The sequence below is a fragment of the Scophthalmus maximus genome, chromosome 13, assembly GCF_022379125.1.
Source record: "Scophthalmus maximus strain ysfricsl-2021 chromosome 13, ASM2237912v1, whole genome shotgun sequence".
Lineage (NCBI taxonomy): Eukaryota > Metazoa > Chordata > Actinopteri > Pleuronectiformes > Scophthalmidae > Scophthalmus > Scophthalmus maximus.
Genome location: NC_061527.1, coordinates 5812501 through 5831830, shown reverse-complemented (window position 1 = coordinate 5831830; position 19330 = coordinate 5812501). Strand labels below are relative to the sequence as shown.

Here is a 19330-nt window from a genome sequence, read left to right as displayed (position 1 = left end):
ACATCTCTGTCGGTCCCCCTCTTAATTTCCCGCTTTCCACGAGAAACCTGTGAAAAAGGCCTGGATTCTTTTATATGTATTTCAAATTCGTCTTCAGAGGAGATCGAGACACCAAAGTGCATCCTCCTAGACCAACCGTCTCCTCAACCCCTTCCCTGAACATTCATTAATCGTCCCTCGACATCCAACACACCTAGGCCTGTCACGATAATTACGTTATCGACTTGTCGTACGATACATAAATATGACGTCAACATTTCTTATTGACCTCAATAACAGTCACTGTGTTGACGTAAGAATAAATGTCAGTCCAGCAAGTCTCGCAGCTTCAATCCTCTCATCTGTTCTCGTCGTATGATTCACAAATCACTGCTCCGTAAAATGTGAGCAAATATGTATTTCTTAGTATTTTTCCGAAGGCCCCGTGTCTTCAAATTCTAAGTCTAAACACAGAGTCTACACTTTGCATCACAATTTCTCTCAGCAGCGACACACAAATCCTGTAGGACTCGCACACACAACGAGCAAGCTCACATGAGTCGGTATCAAAAAATGACAATATTATCGCAAACAATTTCTTAGACAATATATCGTAAAGAGATTTATGTTGTGACGTGGTCCTTGCTGGTAAAACTCCATTCGGACTGTGACAATGATGCCCACAGGCTTGTTCTCCCGGCCCGCCACCCATTGCTGCGCTATCGCTCAGCTTCCAAGCAACTTACGCAAATCCCTCCATCCCTCAGGCTCTCGCCCACTCACCCTTGGTGCGGATCCACCGCGATGGCCCGCGGCTCACTCAGCTCAGTGGCGACCAGCACTTTCCTCTTCCGGCCGTCGGCCGTGGCGACGGAGATGCTCTTGTTGCCCGAGTCGGTCCAGTAGATGTTCTTGTGCACCCAGTCGACTGCGAGGCCCTCGGGCGAGTGGAGCGAGTCGACGAGCGTCACCTGCTGCGACGAGTCACTGGCCTTGTTGATGTAAGCGCTGGTGGACGGAGGAGGAGAGGCGCGTGAGAGGCGGTGTTGTGGAAACGGTGGGAAAATCCAACAAGTTTTGGGAGCAGGCGGGGGGGTGGGGGGGGGGGGGGAGAGAAACAAATCCATCACAAAAGTTGTCCTCACTACATTTGATGCCGTCTATTCCGGTTTTCTTGACAAGAAAAATGTATCATGTGCCTAAGATACGGAGTTGAACACGGTGGGCAACAGGTATTCTTTACTCTCTACTGTGTCAGGGGCACCCAAACCTGACACCCCCCCCCCATAACAACCGCAGCCCTCCCGCGACACCGCACCTCACAGGGAGAATGAGACTGTCTGAATCCATCAGCAGCTCACAAAACAACCAACCTGCGTCTGTCCGTCTTTTGTGCTGTTTTTCAATTTCTTTCATATCCCCTCTCGCTTCCCTACTGATTTTTTTCTGTCCATTCTCGCGGCCCATGTGTTTGCTTTGCGCCTTCCCACCCTTTCGCTGGCGACACATTTTTCAGACGTAGAACACTATTGTCTTCACTACATAAAGCAAGACCGTACAAGACAACGCACCCTGTCATCATATGTTTTCGCACAGCGGACAGAGAGAAGTATGGATGGGAGGAGGAGCGGCGAACACAAAGGGGCGGCAGGTGGGGCAGTCGGAGTGAGGGATGAGGTGGAGACGGATGAGGCAGAGACTTGGAAGCAGATCGCGTTGCTAATCGCCGTTCTCCACAGCGGACGTCTTCATAAATGGTTCTAAGAAGTGACCCTGCCGCTGCCTCGTGATGGATAATTCAAGGTCGCGCTCTCGTGTCCCGCGGTTTTATTAACACGGATCCAACACCTGTCTCTCAGCGAGGGGGGGGCCAATTAAAAAAGAGGGAGCAAAGCGGACGAGGATGAAATCCCATCCTGTTGCTTGTGCACCAGCGCTCTATTTGAGAAACTGTAGATCGCACACAAGTCTGGGATGACAATCATAATCCCCACTGGAGCAATACGACAGATTTTTGTTGCTCTCATCAACTTCCATTTTATGAAACTCTTACACATCCCGAAGTACGTTTTTCCCGCCGATATGTCGCGCACAAATCACCGTCAATCGACGCGACATTTGACTTTGCCACGGTGTATCATTCACTGTGAAGTTTTCACTCGTTAAAAACGTTCACACAGTCCGGGATTGAGCAGGTTGAGGGGATGAACAGAGGGCAGGCTGCGGCGGGGAGCGCGACGGAGACAGATGAGTCCAATACCGCCGAGCAGATTGCATCTTTAACTGGCTGTATTATTGTTTGCAAAGAGACGACTCCATCGCAGGGAGAAGTTAACAAGTCATCGACCCGTATCGCGCAAATCACTCTGAATTGGCCGGGGGGAAAGAAACCCACCCCCTCGCGGCGAGGGGGCCAACGACGTAGAATCGCTTCAAGTACACCGCTTTTTGTCCTTTGTGATGAAACGAAACTGAAGCAGAAGGAAAACTACCTCTCTGGGAGGCGAGGGGCCTGAGCAGCAGGTGTGATCGATCCCGTCTCAAGCGTTAAGATAAAACTTAAATTCAAAACAACTAAAAACAATAGGAACATTCTTGAAACAATGCGAGAAGCCGAGTAGTAAAGACGGAAAAGTAAAAAAAAAAAAAGAACCGTCAACTATTTTGGTATTCGAGTAATAGGTTCAAGTTGTTGTTATCACAAGTATTCTCTGATTCCAGCTCCTTGAATGTGAATGTTTTCTGGTTTCTTTGCTCCTCTGCGACGGTAAACCAAATATCTTTGGTGTGTGGATGAAAGAAAACATCATCTTGCATATCAACTAATCGATTAATCGAGAAAATGGTCGACAGGTTAATCGATGATGAGAATAATGCTTGGTTGCAGCCCTGAACTTTTTGTCACGTCGTAGAGACAAGGATCTCTGAGGTGGAGATGAAACGAGCGGTCGCGTGGTGGTGCCATCCACCGCGCCGCCGCGCCGCCCTGTGGGCTAACAACTAAGGACAACCATTACACCGTACAGTTGGACAGTGTGCGTTTGTGTGTCTATTTGCTGCGTTGACACTGCAGTTAGTCGTGACATATTAGTCCATCTGTCCGTTCGCTGTCACGAGGTCCCGAGTGTGTGTGCATGTGTTTCAATGTGTGCACGTGCGGATGAGTAATGGTGGTGATTATTGAAGCGGTGAAATTAAATATAGAGCACATGGCATCGGCCGAGATGATAGAAGACCCCTCCCGCTACCTGCCAGCCATCAGGGCGACGGGTACGCTCACATCAACACGCGCACACCGTGTGTGAGTCTGTGTGTGTTTGCGAAGGACAAACAGCTCCAACCTCAGACTGGTGGCAGGGCCCTTCAGGTGTGACACACACACACACACACACACACACACACACACACACACACACACACACACACACACACAGACACACAGACAGACAGACAGACAGACAGACAGACAGACAGACAGACAGACAGACAGACAGACACACAGACACACACACACACACACACACACACACACACACACACACACACACACACACACACACACACACACACACACACACACACACACACACACACACACACACACACACACACACAGCCGCCGTGTGTGCGTGTCTGTCACGCGAAGCAGACGAGACGGATGGATACAGGAGCAAGAGGGTGACAGAAGGACGAGAAAGAGAGTGTTATCTAAAGTCCTGAGTACTGTGCACTCACTGCCATTCATGGTTTTTTTTTATAGGCCGCACAAATCATTCGTGCCGAACGCCGAGCGCGAGCGACTCTGTGCACCGTGTATTACCTGTATATCTTACGATGATACAAATCACACCAGAACATCTTGTTGGTGGAGACGTCCACGTCCAGGGCCACGGCGTTTTTCAGCGTGGGGACCACCTGCGTGTATTCGCTCTTCAGCAGGTCAATGCGGCGGATCTCGTGGCGGTTGGTGAACATCAGGCACGGACTCTTTCCTTGATGGAGAGGGGGAGAGACATAAATGTCACAATAGCGTACGGTCGGACTTCGCTGGAGAGCGAGACACATTTTGGGCCATATATTCACTGCTCGACGTCGAGCGAGATTGGACGGGGAGGCCGCAGAGCTCAGCGGGAAGGCGGAGACCCCCCCCCACCCCCCCCACCCCCCCGACGACCATCAACCTAACTATTGTGACCCCAGCAGGGGACGTTCATCATTTTCAACCCACTCTCTGCTGGACACGGGTCATTCTCAATACTGTCAATCATAACTGTAACGGGGCACATGGGACAAGGAAACATTTGCTGATGACAAATTGTACCACGCACATAAAAAAAAACCTGCATCTGAACGGTGCACCTGCACATCTGCGCCCGTGCACGTGCGGCGCACAGCCGAGAAAGACGTCCTAACAGCATTTCGTGACAGGTTTGCCGGTGGCGGCACAGTTTGAGCACAAATGTTTGTCTGGAAAAAAACACCCTTGTATCTAACATCCAGTACATTTTAACCGTTCAACTGACTATACGCAGAGAGTTGGACGCCCATTTTTTGTTTGGCTTAGGGCTGCGACCAGGGATTGTTTTAACTATCGATTAATCTGTCGGTTATTTTCCTGCTTGTTTGGTCATGAAATGTTTTTTGGTTTTTTTAAATGACGATGGTGTTCCCCCAAACCCCAAGATGATGTTTGGTTTTGTCCACACACCCAGAGTTATTCAGTTTACGGTCACAGGCAAAGAAACCAGGAAATATTCACACTTAAGAAGCTGAAATTTAGCGAATTTGGACTTTTCAATACAGTTGCGGATTTATTTAGTAGCCGATTACTAATCGGTCAACTGTCACGACTCTAGTTTGGTTACATGTTTTGTTTAAGGCTGCAAATCCACCAGTGTGCTCAAGGTCTTCAATCCCCACGACATCAGTTGTACTGCGTCTGTTGAGAGACAGCACCATGGGTCCTGTTGATTCGCATGATTTATTTATGTGAGCATAAATAAATCATCCAAATAAACCCCTTTAAAAGGGATTTATACTCATTTATTCTCATTATTATTACACACTGCAGCAAAGTAGCACGTGCAGTTCTGTGTAGTGGTCAATACTAAAAGCAAAGAAAGGTTAAAAGCACCGCATGCGTGTGTGTGAGTGCAGCTAGAAAGACACACACGGTTCTATTCTCGGGGAGCCGCCGGTGCACGAGTGTATTTTCGGGGCACAGTGCGTGATGTTCGCTGGCGCATCAGCTACCTGGGGGCACATTTCCCAGCCGGCTGAAGGTGAGCATGACTTCGGGCTTTTTAAATAATCCTCGCGCAGCCGACAGGGTCATCTTGGTCTTTAGCGCCCGTCGTGATCTGATCCCCTCTGTCTCCGGGCCTCATCCCCCTGCTCCCCCGGCCGCGTTAGACACACAGGGAAATGGTAGGCTGTTGGTCCATTTGTCTTTTAGTGTTCCTTTCTCACCTGCCCAGTGACTACAAATACCAAATGAAAGATGCAACAGGGAAATCTTTTATTTGATATTGGTGCATATCAGACGGTCTATCCACCAATACCGCCTGTGATTGGTTAAGCGTCCGCTGAATTCGTTTCATTTTCCGAAATATATTGGCCTGTAATTGAATCATCCTCTTTGTCTTTCGTATCTCACTCTCGATGATTCCCAACCGTCTCCTTTTCTAACTCCCTTCCTTCATTTTCAGTCTCTTTCTTATCAAATGTCACTCTTCACTCCCCACTGTTCAGTTCACACACACACACACACACACACACACACACACACACACACACACACACACACACACACACACACACACACACACACACACACACACACACACACACACACACACACACACACACACACACACACACACACACACACACACACACACACACACACACACGACCCATGCCTTAATAGGTTTGCTCAGCCCTGGTTTACTATGGGCAACTGCACAGGGAGAAAAATATTACATTTCTACCGCTGTTGGATCCAATCATTTTCCTCCGACTACTGGGTTTGTAACCATCTTTTCCTACCTGCTGAGAGAGAGAGAGAGAATAAGAGAGAGAGATAGAGGAATGACGAGTCAGAGGGTGAACTTAAGAGAGAAGGAAATACGAAAAAAAACAAAAAGATCAACAGATCAAGCGACCGCAGGGGAATGCAGGTCATGTTTGGTGGAGGAAAGAAGAGGAAAGAGAGAACGACCGAAAGTCAGAACATGTTCGAAGTAACTAAAATCAGGGCAGAGGCCGATCCAGCTCCTCTTTCATCACTCCCCATCGCCGTTGTCCACCGCAATGTGTCCTCCTCTCCTCGAGGCGAAAACAAAAGAAGAGCCGAGTGGCTGTTTCCTTCGGGCCGTGCGCGGCACTAGAGACGTCATCAAAAACGTGCCACATCTCTCTCCTCAATAGATCCCGGCGGAGCAACAGTCAGCTTTCTTAACGAGGCCGGCGTCCCCCCCTGGATACCTCTTAACGCAGCGCTGCCCGTTCGGGGGGGCCGCTCTGCACCGCCGGCTAATTAAGATAATGTGGCGAGAAGATAAAACACGGGCTGGGGAAATGGCCGTCAGGCACCGGAGAGGGGCACTGGGACGACTTGCACAAAGGCAGATGTTTTATTAGGAGGAGATATGCAAAGTAAAAAGGGGGGGGGGGGGGGGGGGGGGGGGGGGAGATCAACATGAAGACGAGGCAGAAAAGGTCAGAATTATAAGTGTGAAATGCTGATGGGGATGTCTGGTCGCAGCCAGTGTCAATGTGCCCACACTCGGTGAGGTTATTATAACGGTGTTATGACACACGTCCCGGTCAGCTATGCTCGTTAAGTCATACAGATGATATATGATAATGAGCAGATGCTGCGGCAGGGGGGGACGGGAGTGAGCCGCTCGTGTCCCCCAGAAAAATAAATAAAAGACTCATCCTACTCACTTGCATTCCTCACGACTAATACAAGTTATATAACACTTCATCGTTTCGCCGGCGGAACGCCAGAGTCTCCAGGAGAAACTTTGAGCATTTCCTTTTTTCCAATAATAGTATAAATCTGTAACTTCCTGGGGTCGTGACCACAATAAAGGTTGATTGGTCACTGAAAGAACAGAAGGCAGGATACAGAGGATAAGAACACACAGCAAGTGCAAACTTGTAATCTGGATTGATGTTACCAATGATCCTACAGACAGACAGAACTAGAGGTTCGTGAACCCTTCTGTTGTCCTGTGGTCAAGTAACCCGTTTTCAAATTCTACTCCAGTGTATCGGGAGAATATGGTTTTCTTCCATGTAAGTGGCTGAAAAATGACTACGCTCTTCGCAGATAAAATGAATGATCGGTAACTTCATTTAATTTGGGAGGTCCTGAAATCTTGAAAGTTCATAGCATCTTCCCAAAACTGACACACAATGACAACAGGTGTCACTATCTGCCGACATAAGAACAAACATGGCTTCGAAACAGTATCCTGACTGAACTTTGACTTCAACCAGACTGTGGTAGTCAAAAAGAATTAAGAGTTTCTGCTTTTAATAATGAGGTTTAATGGTTACTGTAATTATACTTTATGTAATTATTACCACTTCATATTAGACATGCATTCTCTGTCTGCTCAAAACTTATTTTTCATGGTCTTGTTTTTGATAGATTCAACCATGTCTTTTATTTTACAGTATAGTATTGTTTTGTTTTTTTTACCATAAAAGATTTTTATTGTGTGACATTGTTAACGTTACTTAACTAGCTGCATTTTATGCAATGAAGTGCTACACTGTATGAATGAAGTTTATTATCATTACAATGATCATTATTCCGTTTTCAATTCCAAGATTTTGGGGGCGATGAGTTGAAATGAAGTCGACCAAATAAGGTGTGACCACAGGATCGGACGATGGTTTTTATATTTCATGCTTTAAACAGTCAAAGACCGGGCCAGGCCGATTTGGACGGGGGGGGGGGGGTGACCACCGCCGCAAACCCACTTCGAAAAGCGTGTCCTCAAACTGTCGAGTGTGGCACAAACTGCCCTTGGCACCGCGGTTGAGCTGCCGCGCAGGACGAGAGAGAGCACGGCACAGGAGAAGGTAGCACGGACACAAAGGGACTCTGGTCCGAGGGCGGTTTTGTACATTTCCTCTGCGTTGTTGTGACAGCGTGACCTGTTTTTTTTTTTTTTTTAACCAACCAGTTTGCATGGTGTGCTCATGTTATCTGTTGTTTCTCGTCCTCACCCTCGCTCCGGCCTGTGAAGTGTGAAAGAGCAGTTGAATGGTCTGCATGTAGTTTTCAAAAAATATTTTAGAAAAATAAAAATATTAATTTAAAAAACCGGCGGGAAATCATGATTTCATTGTGAGCGGACCTGCATTTTGATTCATGAGACTGCATTGGAGTTATCTTATTTCAGTCAGCATCATGTGGATTTACAAGATTTCTCTCCAGCAACGAGACCGTTGTCCAACTGATCAGCCACGACATTAAACAACAACACAAAAGCATGTTGACGCTCTACTCTGAGGAATCGGGGGGATAGGCGACATTGTCCGTGTGCGCTTTCATTGTTTCATCCGTCTCTCACTCCATCTTGGTCTTTGCCCTTTTCCCACCCTCTGGTTTACTGTACGCACAGGTGACGACTGAACTCTGGAGGAAATGCTTCAGACAAACCAACACGAAAGCCGTCGGTCTCTCCTCTCCGTCTCCCACCGTCTCACACGTACAGCAAACTCCCACATTCTCTTGGAAGTGAACACTCAGTAGCTCAAGTTGACGACTCAGCGCGTGGCACCAGGCTCATAGAGGAGTAAACATAGAAAACAACGACAGAGGCAATTAGTGCAGAGCGAGGCTTCTTTTTCAGGGAAACGTAAGGGATGCTGCAGTGCACCGACACAAAACCACACAAAAAGTACCAGTTTAGAAGAGAGAACCCATTTATGAAGAGACTTTTAATCATAACTGCCAGTGGAGCAGTTTCATTATTACATTGAAACGAATCTACAGAGCAGGGAACAATGTGGTAGGATTAGGACGGAATGCACAATGGAGAACTTCTAGCTTTAACTAACTCTGCTCACAAGCATCTTGTACTAATACTGGGGAACACAAGAAAAAAGTCTATATATGCTAATTTGATGACATTGTATTTTTTTTTTTTTTTAGATTACATTATATTCAACTTTATAGTCATTGTGCAGCGTACACGTACAAAGACGACGAAATGCAGTTCGTGTCTAACCAGAAGTGCAAAAATCACTAAATCATGTACTTGTAACGGAACAGTATAAACAGATATATACAGTTAAGTAGGGAGTGTAGTGCAGCAAGGGTATATACAGTATACAGTATTTTGTCATAAGCCTATGAGATAGAAGCGCAAATAAAAACAACTTTATTCATTTCTATGACCTGACGCGTCCGATCTCATCACAGGATGCAACTTTCCTAATGGCCCCTCAGTCACGGAGGAATCGTTATCTGCTTATGAATATCTACGTGTGCATTTTTGTGCTCTTAAAGTGTACATGTGTGCCGCTGTCCTTGGGGCCGTGCGTGTGTGTGATTGGGTCTACGACGTGCGTGTGTGCGTGTGTGTGATTGGGTCTACGACGTGCGTGTGCGTGTGGTTAAGCCCACATCACGGCAGCTTCGAGAAGCAGGCCTCTCTCTGTGTCTGCGCTCCCGTCTTGAGTTGAATAAATAAACCTCATCGCAAACAACCGTCCCGTCGCTATTTCCGCAATAACGTGCAGTGCGGATTGCTGGAGCCCTTCGACACTACTTGGATGAGCAGAGAGATGTTCATCCAACGCATCCACCCATCAGTCTTTTTTCCCCCTCCTCTGCTTGCCCTCCAATAAAAGCCTCGGCCCCTCGCGAGGACTGTTGGCTCTGCCCAACAGTGGTGGAGATTCACACGGAGACACGCGGAGCCATCGGCGGTGGCTTTCCATGCCACTTATCTTAAGAGCGAGGGCCTGCTCTCTCTCTCTCTCTCTCTCTCTCTCATTACCAGACCAGATCTCCCTGTAATGACTCAACCCAAGACCGATGGCAGTAATCACTACAAAACTCTCCTCTGACTTCTCTCTCTCTCTCTCTCTCTCTCTCTTTTGCCGCAGAAAAGTTAATTTGCTGTGTAAATCCATCAGTTGAAGGTTGTCCGTGCTCATTGTGAGCAGAGGTGAAGCTGCGAGGCGTCAACGCAGCCACAGTCGAGAGACTGCGTCTGCAGTAGAACTTCCTCGTGTAGAGGTTCAGGGCTGCAGCTGACGGTTGGTTTCATAATCGGTTCATCTGTCGATTATTTTCTGGATCAAGCGACTAGTCGTCTGGTCCACAGAATGGCATAAAATTGCGAAATATGTCGGTCGTGTTTCCCCAAAAACCCCAAGATGAGGTTTTGTTTTGTCCACACACCAAAGATATTCAGTTGACCGTCAACAGAGGAGCCAAGAAACCATGAAAGAATTTCACACTGAAGAAGCTGAAATCAGAGAATTTTTCTCCAGGGAAACTTCTTGAACGGATCAATCGATTATCAAAATAGGCGATTCATTTAGTAACTGATTACTTATCCATCGACTGTTGCAGCTCTAGTCAGATTCAAGACCCTCCAGGCCCAATTCCCCCTCAAAATCGACCACCCAGCACACAGCACAGTGTGAGACTCTGTTGTTGCAACGTTAAAACATTTTCTTGATAATCACGAGTACAGCAGGCTTCACAGAAACTCACAGACAACAACCGGACGTGCTTCACCAGTTTTGAAATCCAGACAGATTTGCAACTCCGGTTGCGTCACGCACTGGAGGAGAGTCTCTTTGTCTTCTTCTCTCCAATGCCATCACGCTACAGGATATTACTAAGAGCATTGCGACGACGGCTCCATAATGCTTTGCGGCGATGGAAAAACGATTTCTCCCCGGGCCCTTCTCTTTGTCTGTACACGCCGTGATAGGTCTTGGCAAAAAACGAGTCGTACAGAATCGCGCTTTCTCGCCGCATACCGACCGGCCTCTCCTCCGGCTCGGCCGGCCTGTCGGCCGCAGCTCGCGCGGCGCCTCGTTTTGCGGTCCTGCCACTTCTAGAAGGTCTGGCGTGTCGAGCGGCTCGACTCGTCTCTCCCTCTCGTCGGTTCCGCTCAGAAAGTACTGATGTAATCATCGCGGTTTTAAAGCTTTTAAAGTTTGATAATCGTCGAGGCGGCGCGCGATGATTCCGCAGCACTAATTGTATGAATTCAAAAAACTTTCAATGAACCACGTTCTTTCATGTCTATTTTCAAAAACTGTCACAACCTTATTTTATTTTTTTTTCAAACCCAAATTCACGAGCTATGAAGAATCTCAATGGCCCGTTGGGAACCTTGGCAGATGAAACACCGATAATGCACCGCTTACATTTTCAAAAATCCCCACAAGGTTCCCACTTTCACTGTCTGAACTTTATAAACAGTATTGAGAGTCCCCCGCAGGCCAGCGGCACTTCTTACTTTGACGTGGGTTTTGCCAAATGAAGGGTCTGAGGAGTGAAGTGGGCACAAAGTGATCAGCACCGTGCGGGATTCTTTCTTTATTTTTTGGCACCGTTTGACGTGAAAACGTACAGTACGTGTGCACTTTAATCGGGCGCGCGCGCACACACACACACACACACACACCGGAGACTTTTATTTGTCAGCGGCGGCAGGAGACGCTATCTGCATCTGGGTGTTTGAATGGCTGTTGACAGACGGCGTCGTTATCGCTCGAGCCAGCTGTAACACACCGAGTGTGTGTGTGTGTGTGTGTGTGTGTGTGTGTGTGTGAACTTTTCCAAAAGGCTGTCTTAGGTGCATTTACATATCACATTTACATTTTCTCATTTGGCAGCTCGTTTCACCTCAGGACTTAAGCAGACATTTCTTTAAGGCCCAGATTTTACTTTCATTCATGTCAGCGTCCCGGAGTGTGTACCCAGGCCAACGACGAGAGGCGCAGACCCTGCCTGTGTTACTATAGTGAGCGGGCCCCCCCCCCCCCCCCTTCTTTCCCACACAACATCCTTTCCCATGACACTCCGGGGAGAGCGGGAGGCAGCTGGCCGCAAACTTCTCATTAGTGAGGAGAGCAGAAAAAAAGATGGCAAATATTTATCCTCGCGCAGATTGCTGTGCAGGGTCCGCATACAGAGCGAGCCCCTTCCACAGAGTCCCGCAGCCTGAGGATGTGTGTGGGATGTGTGTTTAGGGGTGCTGGGATGGGAGAGTAAGTAGTGTGATCACTGCGATTTTGGTGAGAGCATCCATCTCTGACAGTGCGTGTCTTTACCTGTACACATGGGTGTGGGTGTGTGTGTGTGTGTGTGTGTGTGTGTGTGTGTGTGTGTGTGTGTGTGATAAATGGCTCACCCACTGCTTTGCAGGTCTTGGAGGCAGGGTCCATCTCGTAGCCTTCGTAGCACTCGCACTTATAATCCCCTTTGTAGTTGATGCAGATCTGACTGCAGGCATCCGGATTCTCACACTCGTCTATGTCTGTGCACAGAAATGTGTGGCAATATGAAATAAAGATAAAAAAAAAGAACAAAAAAACACTTCAAATGCTTTTCGTCTTAAGACTGACAAACAGCAGAGCGTGTTCTGTGTCTAATAAATGAAAAAAAAAAAAAATTCTCAAGGGGATCTTCACTTCAAATGAAAGTCTGACTCGTCAAATCGGGTTTCTCGGATTAACGTCTCACAGAAAGAGGTTTAGTAGAAAGGATGAGTTCCTGTTCAGACAAATGTGAACGCTGTAACTTGAAAAACAATGTTTTTTTTTAAGATCGTCATTTGCATTGGAGGTCATTTTTAATACATTACAAATAACATGTCTATACTATACAGCTTCTCATTAATGGAGAGGATCTGCTGGCTGAACATTTTCTTGTGTTTTGATGGACTGGACTGTTCTTAATATGAATAAATAAATCATCTGTCCACAGACTATTTCACCCGGCCACCAGACTGGCTAGTTCATTAAGATCAACACGTGAGTTCCTTGAACTAAATAACGTTAAGACACCTGTCCAACATTGCTTTTTGGAAATAGCTTTTGCCAACGACTGAATAACCGGTTTACTAAACGCCAATTCCATCTCACTGAGATCTGTATTTTTTCTTCTTTAATGCTTTAATGATCTTCGCATCAAGACATGAAGCTACTTTCCTGGCTCTGTCCAAAGTAAAACAAATCTCTGTCAGTTTCATTCCACACGTGTCTTCTTCATACTTTGTATCTTGTTGAACTGGTTTAGAAGTAGAAATGTGGAGATAATTATTGATTAATACCTATATGTCTTCAATAGTAGATGCTGCCAATTACACAATGAGCAGAGGTGAAAGGCATCAACGACATTGTATATCAGTCAACAACATCCTTTCCGTTGCCTTATAGCAAACATTAGGACATATAAATCATTACCTGACTATGACAGATGGTGTCGTACTTTAATACATAGTGATAAGGAGTAACAGAGAGCAATGGTCGACTGTATTTATTACAGATTTATCCAACAATCTGGACTGGACAACTCTGCTACGAAGACAGTGTTATGGGATGTTTCATTCAGGCTGCACGGTCAAAGGTTGTTGGTCAAGAAATAGCTCCGGTTTAAAACTGCTGCTAAATTCAGAATGTCTCACTGGTAATATTTTATTTCTGCGTATTAAAAAAAAATATATTAGACACAATAAACAAGAGTAAAGTTGCACTTGTTGGCGGAAGCCTTTTTCCACAACAAGCTTACTTCTGATACCTTTTTTAAAAGAAAACTAGTCTGCCAATAATCGTGTAGAGAAAGTCCTCAAAAAAAATAATATCTGAGAGTTCTCATAACCAGAATATGTCCAACAGTAAGGGGAGTGGCCTCGTGGAATCCAGATCTCCCTTCAAAGTAAAGGCAAAAAAAAATTGTTTTGTTGCATTTCTTTTTTCCCCTCTTCTTTACCTCCACAAGTCTTTTTGTCCAGGAGTTTGTAGCCAGAGGGACAGTCACACTCGTAGCCGATTCCCCGGTCCCTGCATATGTGCGAGCAGCCGCCGTTGTTGTCGGCACACTCGTTCAGGCCTGCAGGCAGAGGGAGAGGCAGAGGAAGGACGCAGGAAGGGTATGCCAAAGAAGCGGGAGGGATGGAGGCAAGGAAAGAGGAGTTGAATTTTTGATGAAATAACTGCGGAACAATGCGTGAGACACAAAGAAAGAGTCGCACAGAAAGACGGAAAAAAACGAAGAAAAGAAATGATGATGATTGTGCCCCGTCGGGTCGGGTCACTCTGTACCCATCAAATTATGATTGAAAAAGAAAAGAAGATGAGCTTAGGGGAAAAAAAGAGAGACAGGGGTGTGTGTGTGTGTGTGTGTGTGTGTGTGTGCGTGTGTGTGTGTGTGTGTTCAGGGTATTTATGTGGGGCTGCCTGCGTGCAGTGCGCTGGCCCACGGGAACAGACTGAAGCCGAACGCACCTGGAACCAATCCTCTCTCCAACATGGAGGCCGGCCGCGTGCCGCCCGGTGCCGCTCCTCCGCGGCGGCCTATTGTCGCACAAGCGCACGCTCTCGCCTCCATCCTCTCATCTCACCCTCTCTCTCTCTCTCTCTCTCCCTCTCTCTCTCTCTCTCCCTCTCCCTCTCTCCATTTCCCCCGGCGTTTTGTTTGGAGCCGAACCGGACTGGACTCATCTCTCGGTCATCCCCTTCCCATTTGTGTCAGTTTACACGCCTCCATTTATCCTTTTAGCTCTCAGCTACCCCCTCCCGGGGGAGCGGGGAGGGGGACCGCTGCCCGAACAACAACAACAACCAAAAGCTGGCACTTCATTAGCGGTTTACATTAAAGATTTAAGCCTCGAGTGGTTCAGGTAACCACTGCGAGACAGCGGGACTATAGAGGGAAAGACAAAGAGAGAGAGAGAGAGGAGAGAGTGCAAAAGGAGAAGTGGAGAGACTGACGGGGAGAGGAATATGGAAGTCTCAAATAAATTAGATGACACTTCACTGAAATTAAATCTATAGAATAGCCATATCAGAATAACAATCAGCTCAGCATCAATATAATATCAGAGGAAAATAATATAATTACATGAAAACGTCAGTGGATTCATACATAATAGGGGAAACTACAGTACAGAAGCTTTGGGTATAGGCCTCTGCATCGCCGGTAAGTAGTACCTCCCCATGATTACTTTACAAATTGATAAGTGAAGATCTGTGGGGTTCCTCTTCAAGAGAAATCTTTGGTAAGACTATTCCCACTTTGTGTCCACGGTTTGGGGACGATCCTTTTTTTCCCCTCAACGAAACCCCCAGGGCTGGAAAAAAACGTTCAGGTGCGCTCCTGGACCTTTCGGATGGGCGGGACGCTGACTTCGTGCCAGGCTTCATCACTTGACATGGCTACTCGCAGCCTCCGTAATGCTCTTGTGGATGAATGGGAGCAGATCCCCGCTGACGGGTTCCAACATCTCCACTAAAGCCTTGTCAAAAAGACCGGAGGCTGTTACAAGCGGGAGGCTGACGCCGGTGGCTTTGAAATATCGAGTCGTTGAGGTTCAGGCCTCCATAAACAGAATTTTCAAATCTGTGCAGGCTTGTCATTCATACATTGGCTTTTTCAACCATTCTGCATCGCTCTGAACTATCGTTTCAAACTATCCAGAAGGTGCAAGTTTGTCTTTAGACACACAGAGAATCCTATTTAACATGTATGATAGGGCTACAGAGCAGTAATATATATATGTATATATATATATATATATATATATATATATATATATATATTTCCATGTGCCAACCGATGCATCGCGAGTTGCTTCAATCGCAATTACACCGGGCTCACATTCCACTCGATGGGCTTCATCAACTGGTGCGTTTTCTCTCGACCGCCTCGCCGTGTTTACGGCCCCGATTGCGTCGCTTGTGATGTAAAATCCGTGACTGAGCAATCGCTGAGTGCTAATTATTCATGGTGCGCGGGGGTGATCTGCGCCGGCTCCTTGTGGGCAACGTAGTCCCGACACTGGTTTTTTTTTTTCTCCCCGGCTAAGATTGCACTACGGGGCAGACTCGGCTCTTTGATCACGACAAGGCCGTGTGCGGAAAATGTCCTCGCTCAACCCTGCCTCGATCAAATGAGGCTCATTTGGCGAAGAAAAATCAGACCACCCACATCAGCAGTGGTGGATGATGCCCCGGAATTAACATGCGCATCAGTGCTATTGTGTTAACATGTATGTACATCCGTGTAAGCCCGAGGGGGCGAAAGAGCTAATGAGTATCTGGTGTGTGAGAGTGTTTCTGTGTGTGTGTGTGTGTGTGTGTGTGTGTGTGCGTGTGCGTGTGTGCGTGTGTGTGAAGAGAAACGGGAGAGGAATCATCTCACCGCAGTCCTTGATGGGTTCATCGGACCAGTCCTTGCAGTCTTTCACGTTGTCGCACACCTTGGCGCTGTCGATGCACTCGCCGTTCCTGCAGCGGAACTTCCTGGGCCCGTCGCACTTTGTAGCTGTGGGCGGAGACACGACACCAGGTCAAACATTCGATTTTTATTTACTTGCTGAACTACTCCCCCCCCCCCCCCAGCTACAAAATACACCAGGAGTCATGTAGTTTGTGCAGCGCGGAAGTTGAGCTTGATAAATAAATGCATTACTGATAGCAACTCTTAAATATAGGTAGGTTATGTGTTGAGTAATGAAATGAAATGTTATTTGAATCGGTGCGTCTTACGGAGGGCAATGAACGGAGAAGTTTAAGAAGGCCAGAGGTAAGGAACCTAGAGGTAAGCTGGTGGTTTAGTGAACATGAGGCTGGATTGCAACAGTGCATCTGGACTGAGTCTTTTCAGACATACTGTTGTGGTGATTGGCAAGATCTAAAAAAAAAAAAAAAAAGGTTGCAAATTGCCATTTTTTGGACAATTGCACCACAAATGTGCAAATCAATTTACCAGATCATTTAGCTAATGCAACAACTGCTCTGTGCAGAATGTCACTAACCAATGGGACTGAAACAGCCACAAACAGCTTTTTTCTCTTTTTTTTCCCCTTGTTGTTTTTTCCTATTTCTGTATCACATGTTCAGGTGCATACACACGCACTGTGCCGTGTCCTTTTTTTGGAAAACCGTGAAGAGTACAGAAAAAAAAAAATATAAATCCAATTTCATTTCCACAGCTGCACTTCGCGGAGCACTGGGTTCAAGATAAAGTTCACCGCTTGCTTTTCTGTGCGCCTCAATACGCCTTAAAATCAGGGTGATGGGCATGTTCGGCAGAACACGGAACCTTGAGTATCATATAATGTAATGACTATACAGCCGAGCACAAAATAATAACAATGAAGAGAAAAAAATCGTAGATGGTAGAAGAGGAGGAAAATTCCCAAAATATATTCAGATTAGATTGTCTTCTTGTATTTTATTGCATGAACATGCGCTTATTTCATCCATTATGATTCAGCAGAAAATATGACATTGAATATGAAGCATATTTGTCAGTCAAAGATGAATAAAACAAGTGAGAATGTGATAGTATGGTTGTTAAGCATTTTTAACAAATTGTTTTTTATAAGTACATCTAATTTTTTCTTGTTTCATTTGTTGGAAATCATTTCAAATGCATGAAATCTAAAGTATTAGGCTAAATATTTTCAGCGTGAAACAGAGGTTGTATCCATTGTCTATTAATACATACAGCAAATTCACCGATGTAGATCTGTGCAACACGGCACTTGTTAGACTTGTGTACGCCACATGCTGTGTGGTTGCGTCAAAAACGAACAAAACAAAACGTGCAAACATGTTTTGCATGCATCAGGGAGATTTAGAATCTTAACATACTGAGACTCTTTAAACACGACGACTCGCGATCCTGCTGTCTGTTCCTCTTGTCTTTATTCGTGGAGCAGAATCAACAAGTGCAGCCAAATGTTACCATCTGCGATACTCTCCACTATATGCTACGTGAAAATCCTTAAAGTTAAAATTGGCCTTTTTGGGGGGGTGGGGGGGGGGGGGGGGTAAAGCGAGTAGGAAATTTCATGAAGCCGCTGATCTGCACACAGTCAAGAAGCTTTTATTTGACCACCTGCACGGTTGACGTCTCCTCATTGTCCCTCGTCTGGCACTTACTGTTAACGCAGCCGGCTTCGTCGCTGTAGTCCGGACAGTCGTGCACTCGATTACACTGTTTGGTGCCGTGGATACAGGAGCCATCACCACACTGGAACTCATCGGGGCGACATGTGAGCAGGGCTGAGGGAAACAAAACAGCACGCACACACACACACACACACACACACACACACACACACACATATCGGAATTAGGGTGTGTAGAGGCTCATAACACAAGAACAGCAGATTTGCAAATCCCATTCAGCACATCATTCCTCTTCCTCTAGTGTATCGCTGAAGACGTGCATGTGTACAGAACAGTTTGTGAATCCAACAGTAATCCGTCATGCACGACTCCTATAGCGGCAAAAAATGAAAAGCCAAGATGGAAAAGGAAACAAGGCGGGTCTGAGGAAAGTCATCACCCAGTGACCTATCGAGTGTGTGTGCGTGCGTGCGTGCGTGTGTGTGTGTGTGTACTGTATGTGCAAGTGTGTACAGGAATTTACGTTTGTTTGCTCTAACGGCAGAGGGCAGGTTTCTTTAAGTCATTCGTCTTTTTAACCGGCTGTTTAATTATTCATGTGTGGCGCGCTGGACTCCAGCTCCGCCAGGGGAACGGATGCAGACGTGATCAATTGCAGCGGAGGCGACAAAAATGCGCGGCGCACAATCGCTGTATCAGGATATATGGCATGGAACGCAGCCAGTACACACACACACACACACACACACACACACACTGTTTCACACCTACGGAGCACGCATCCACAGATTTACACCTGAACTGTAAGGTGAGCAGTCACACACACACACACACACACACACACTCACACAATGACCAAAGAGTAAATGCATGTATGCGCACGTGTTCACATTAACACGGACACGCGGGGGAAGCTGACTCAGACTTCTAGTGCTCAGATAAATAAAGGAATGAATGAAGACCACCTCGCGCTAATGCGAAACTCAGCAAAGTGTGAAAGACATAATCCTGTGCCATCACAAAATGTGCTGATTCTTTCAGCCAAATGATTGGGATCTGAGCTCAGCTAATTATGATAAATCCCCAAGATGAATGGTAATAATAATGGATTGCCATCTGCAGGAACGGTGGCGGCGGGGCAAAGGAGGGGGGGCCACCGAGAGATACAATTTGACCGTCCCTCATTTACATTAACCTCCTGCCCACCCCTACTCGC

General features: G+C 46.6%; 1 protein-coding gene across 4 annotated transcripts in view; it reads right to left on the bottom strand.

Moving 5' to 3' along the window:
• Nucleotides 1–19330, bottom strand: part of lrp8 (low density lipoprotein receptor-related protein 8, apolipoprotein e receptor) — a 150385-nt gene that overhangs the window by 24025 nt on the left and 107030 nt on the right. For all 4 annotated transcript variants that reach the window (XM_035648150.2, XM_035648151.2, XM_047336906.1 and 1 more), the window contains exons 6-11: nucleotides 18145–18267; nucleotides 16397–16519; nucleotides 13967–14086; nucleotides 12387–12512; nucleotides 3800–3971; nucleotides 763–987 (exon numbers count right to left, since the gene is read on the bottom strand). In XM_035648150.2, the coding sequence (XP_035504043.2) occupies nucleotides 763–987; nucleotides 3800–3971; nucleotides 12387–12512; nucleotides 13967–14086; nucleotides 16397–16519; nucleotides 18145–18267 (889 nt within the window). The remainder of the gene's footprint in view (nucleotides 1–762; nucleotides 988–3799; nucleotides 3972–12386; nucleotides 12513–13966; nucleotides 14087–16396; nucleotides 16520–18144; nucleotides 18268–19330) is intronic.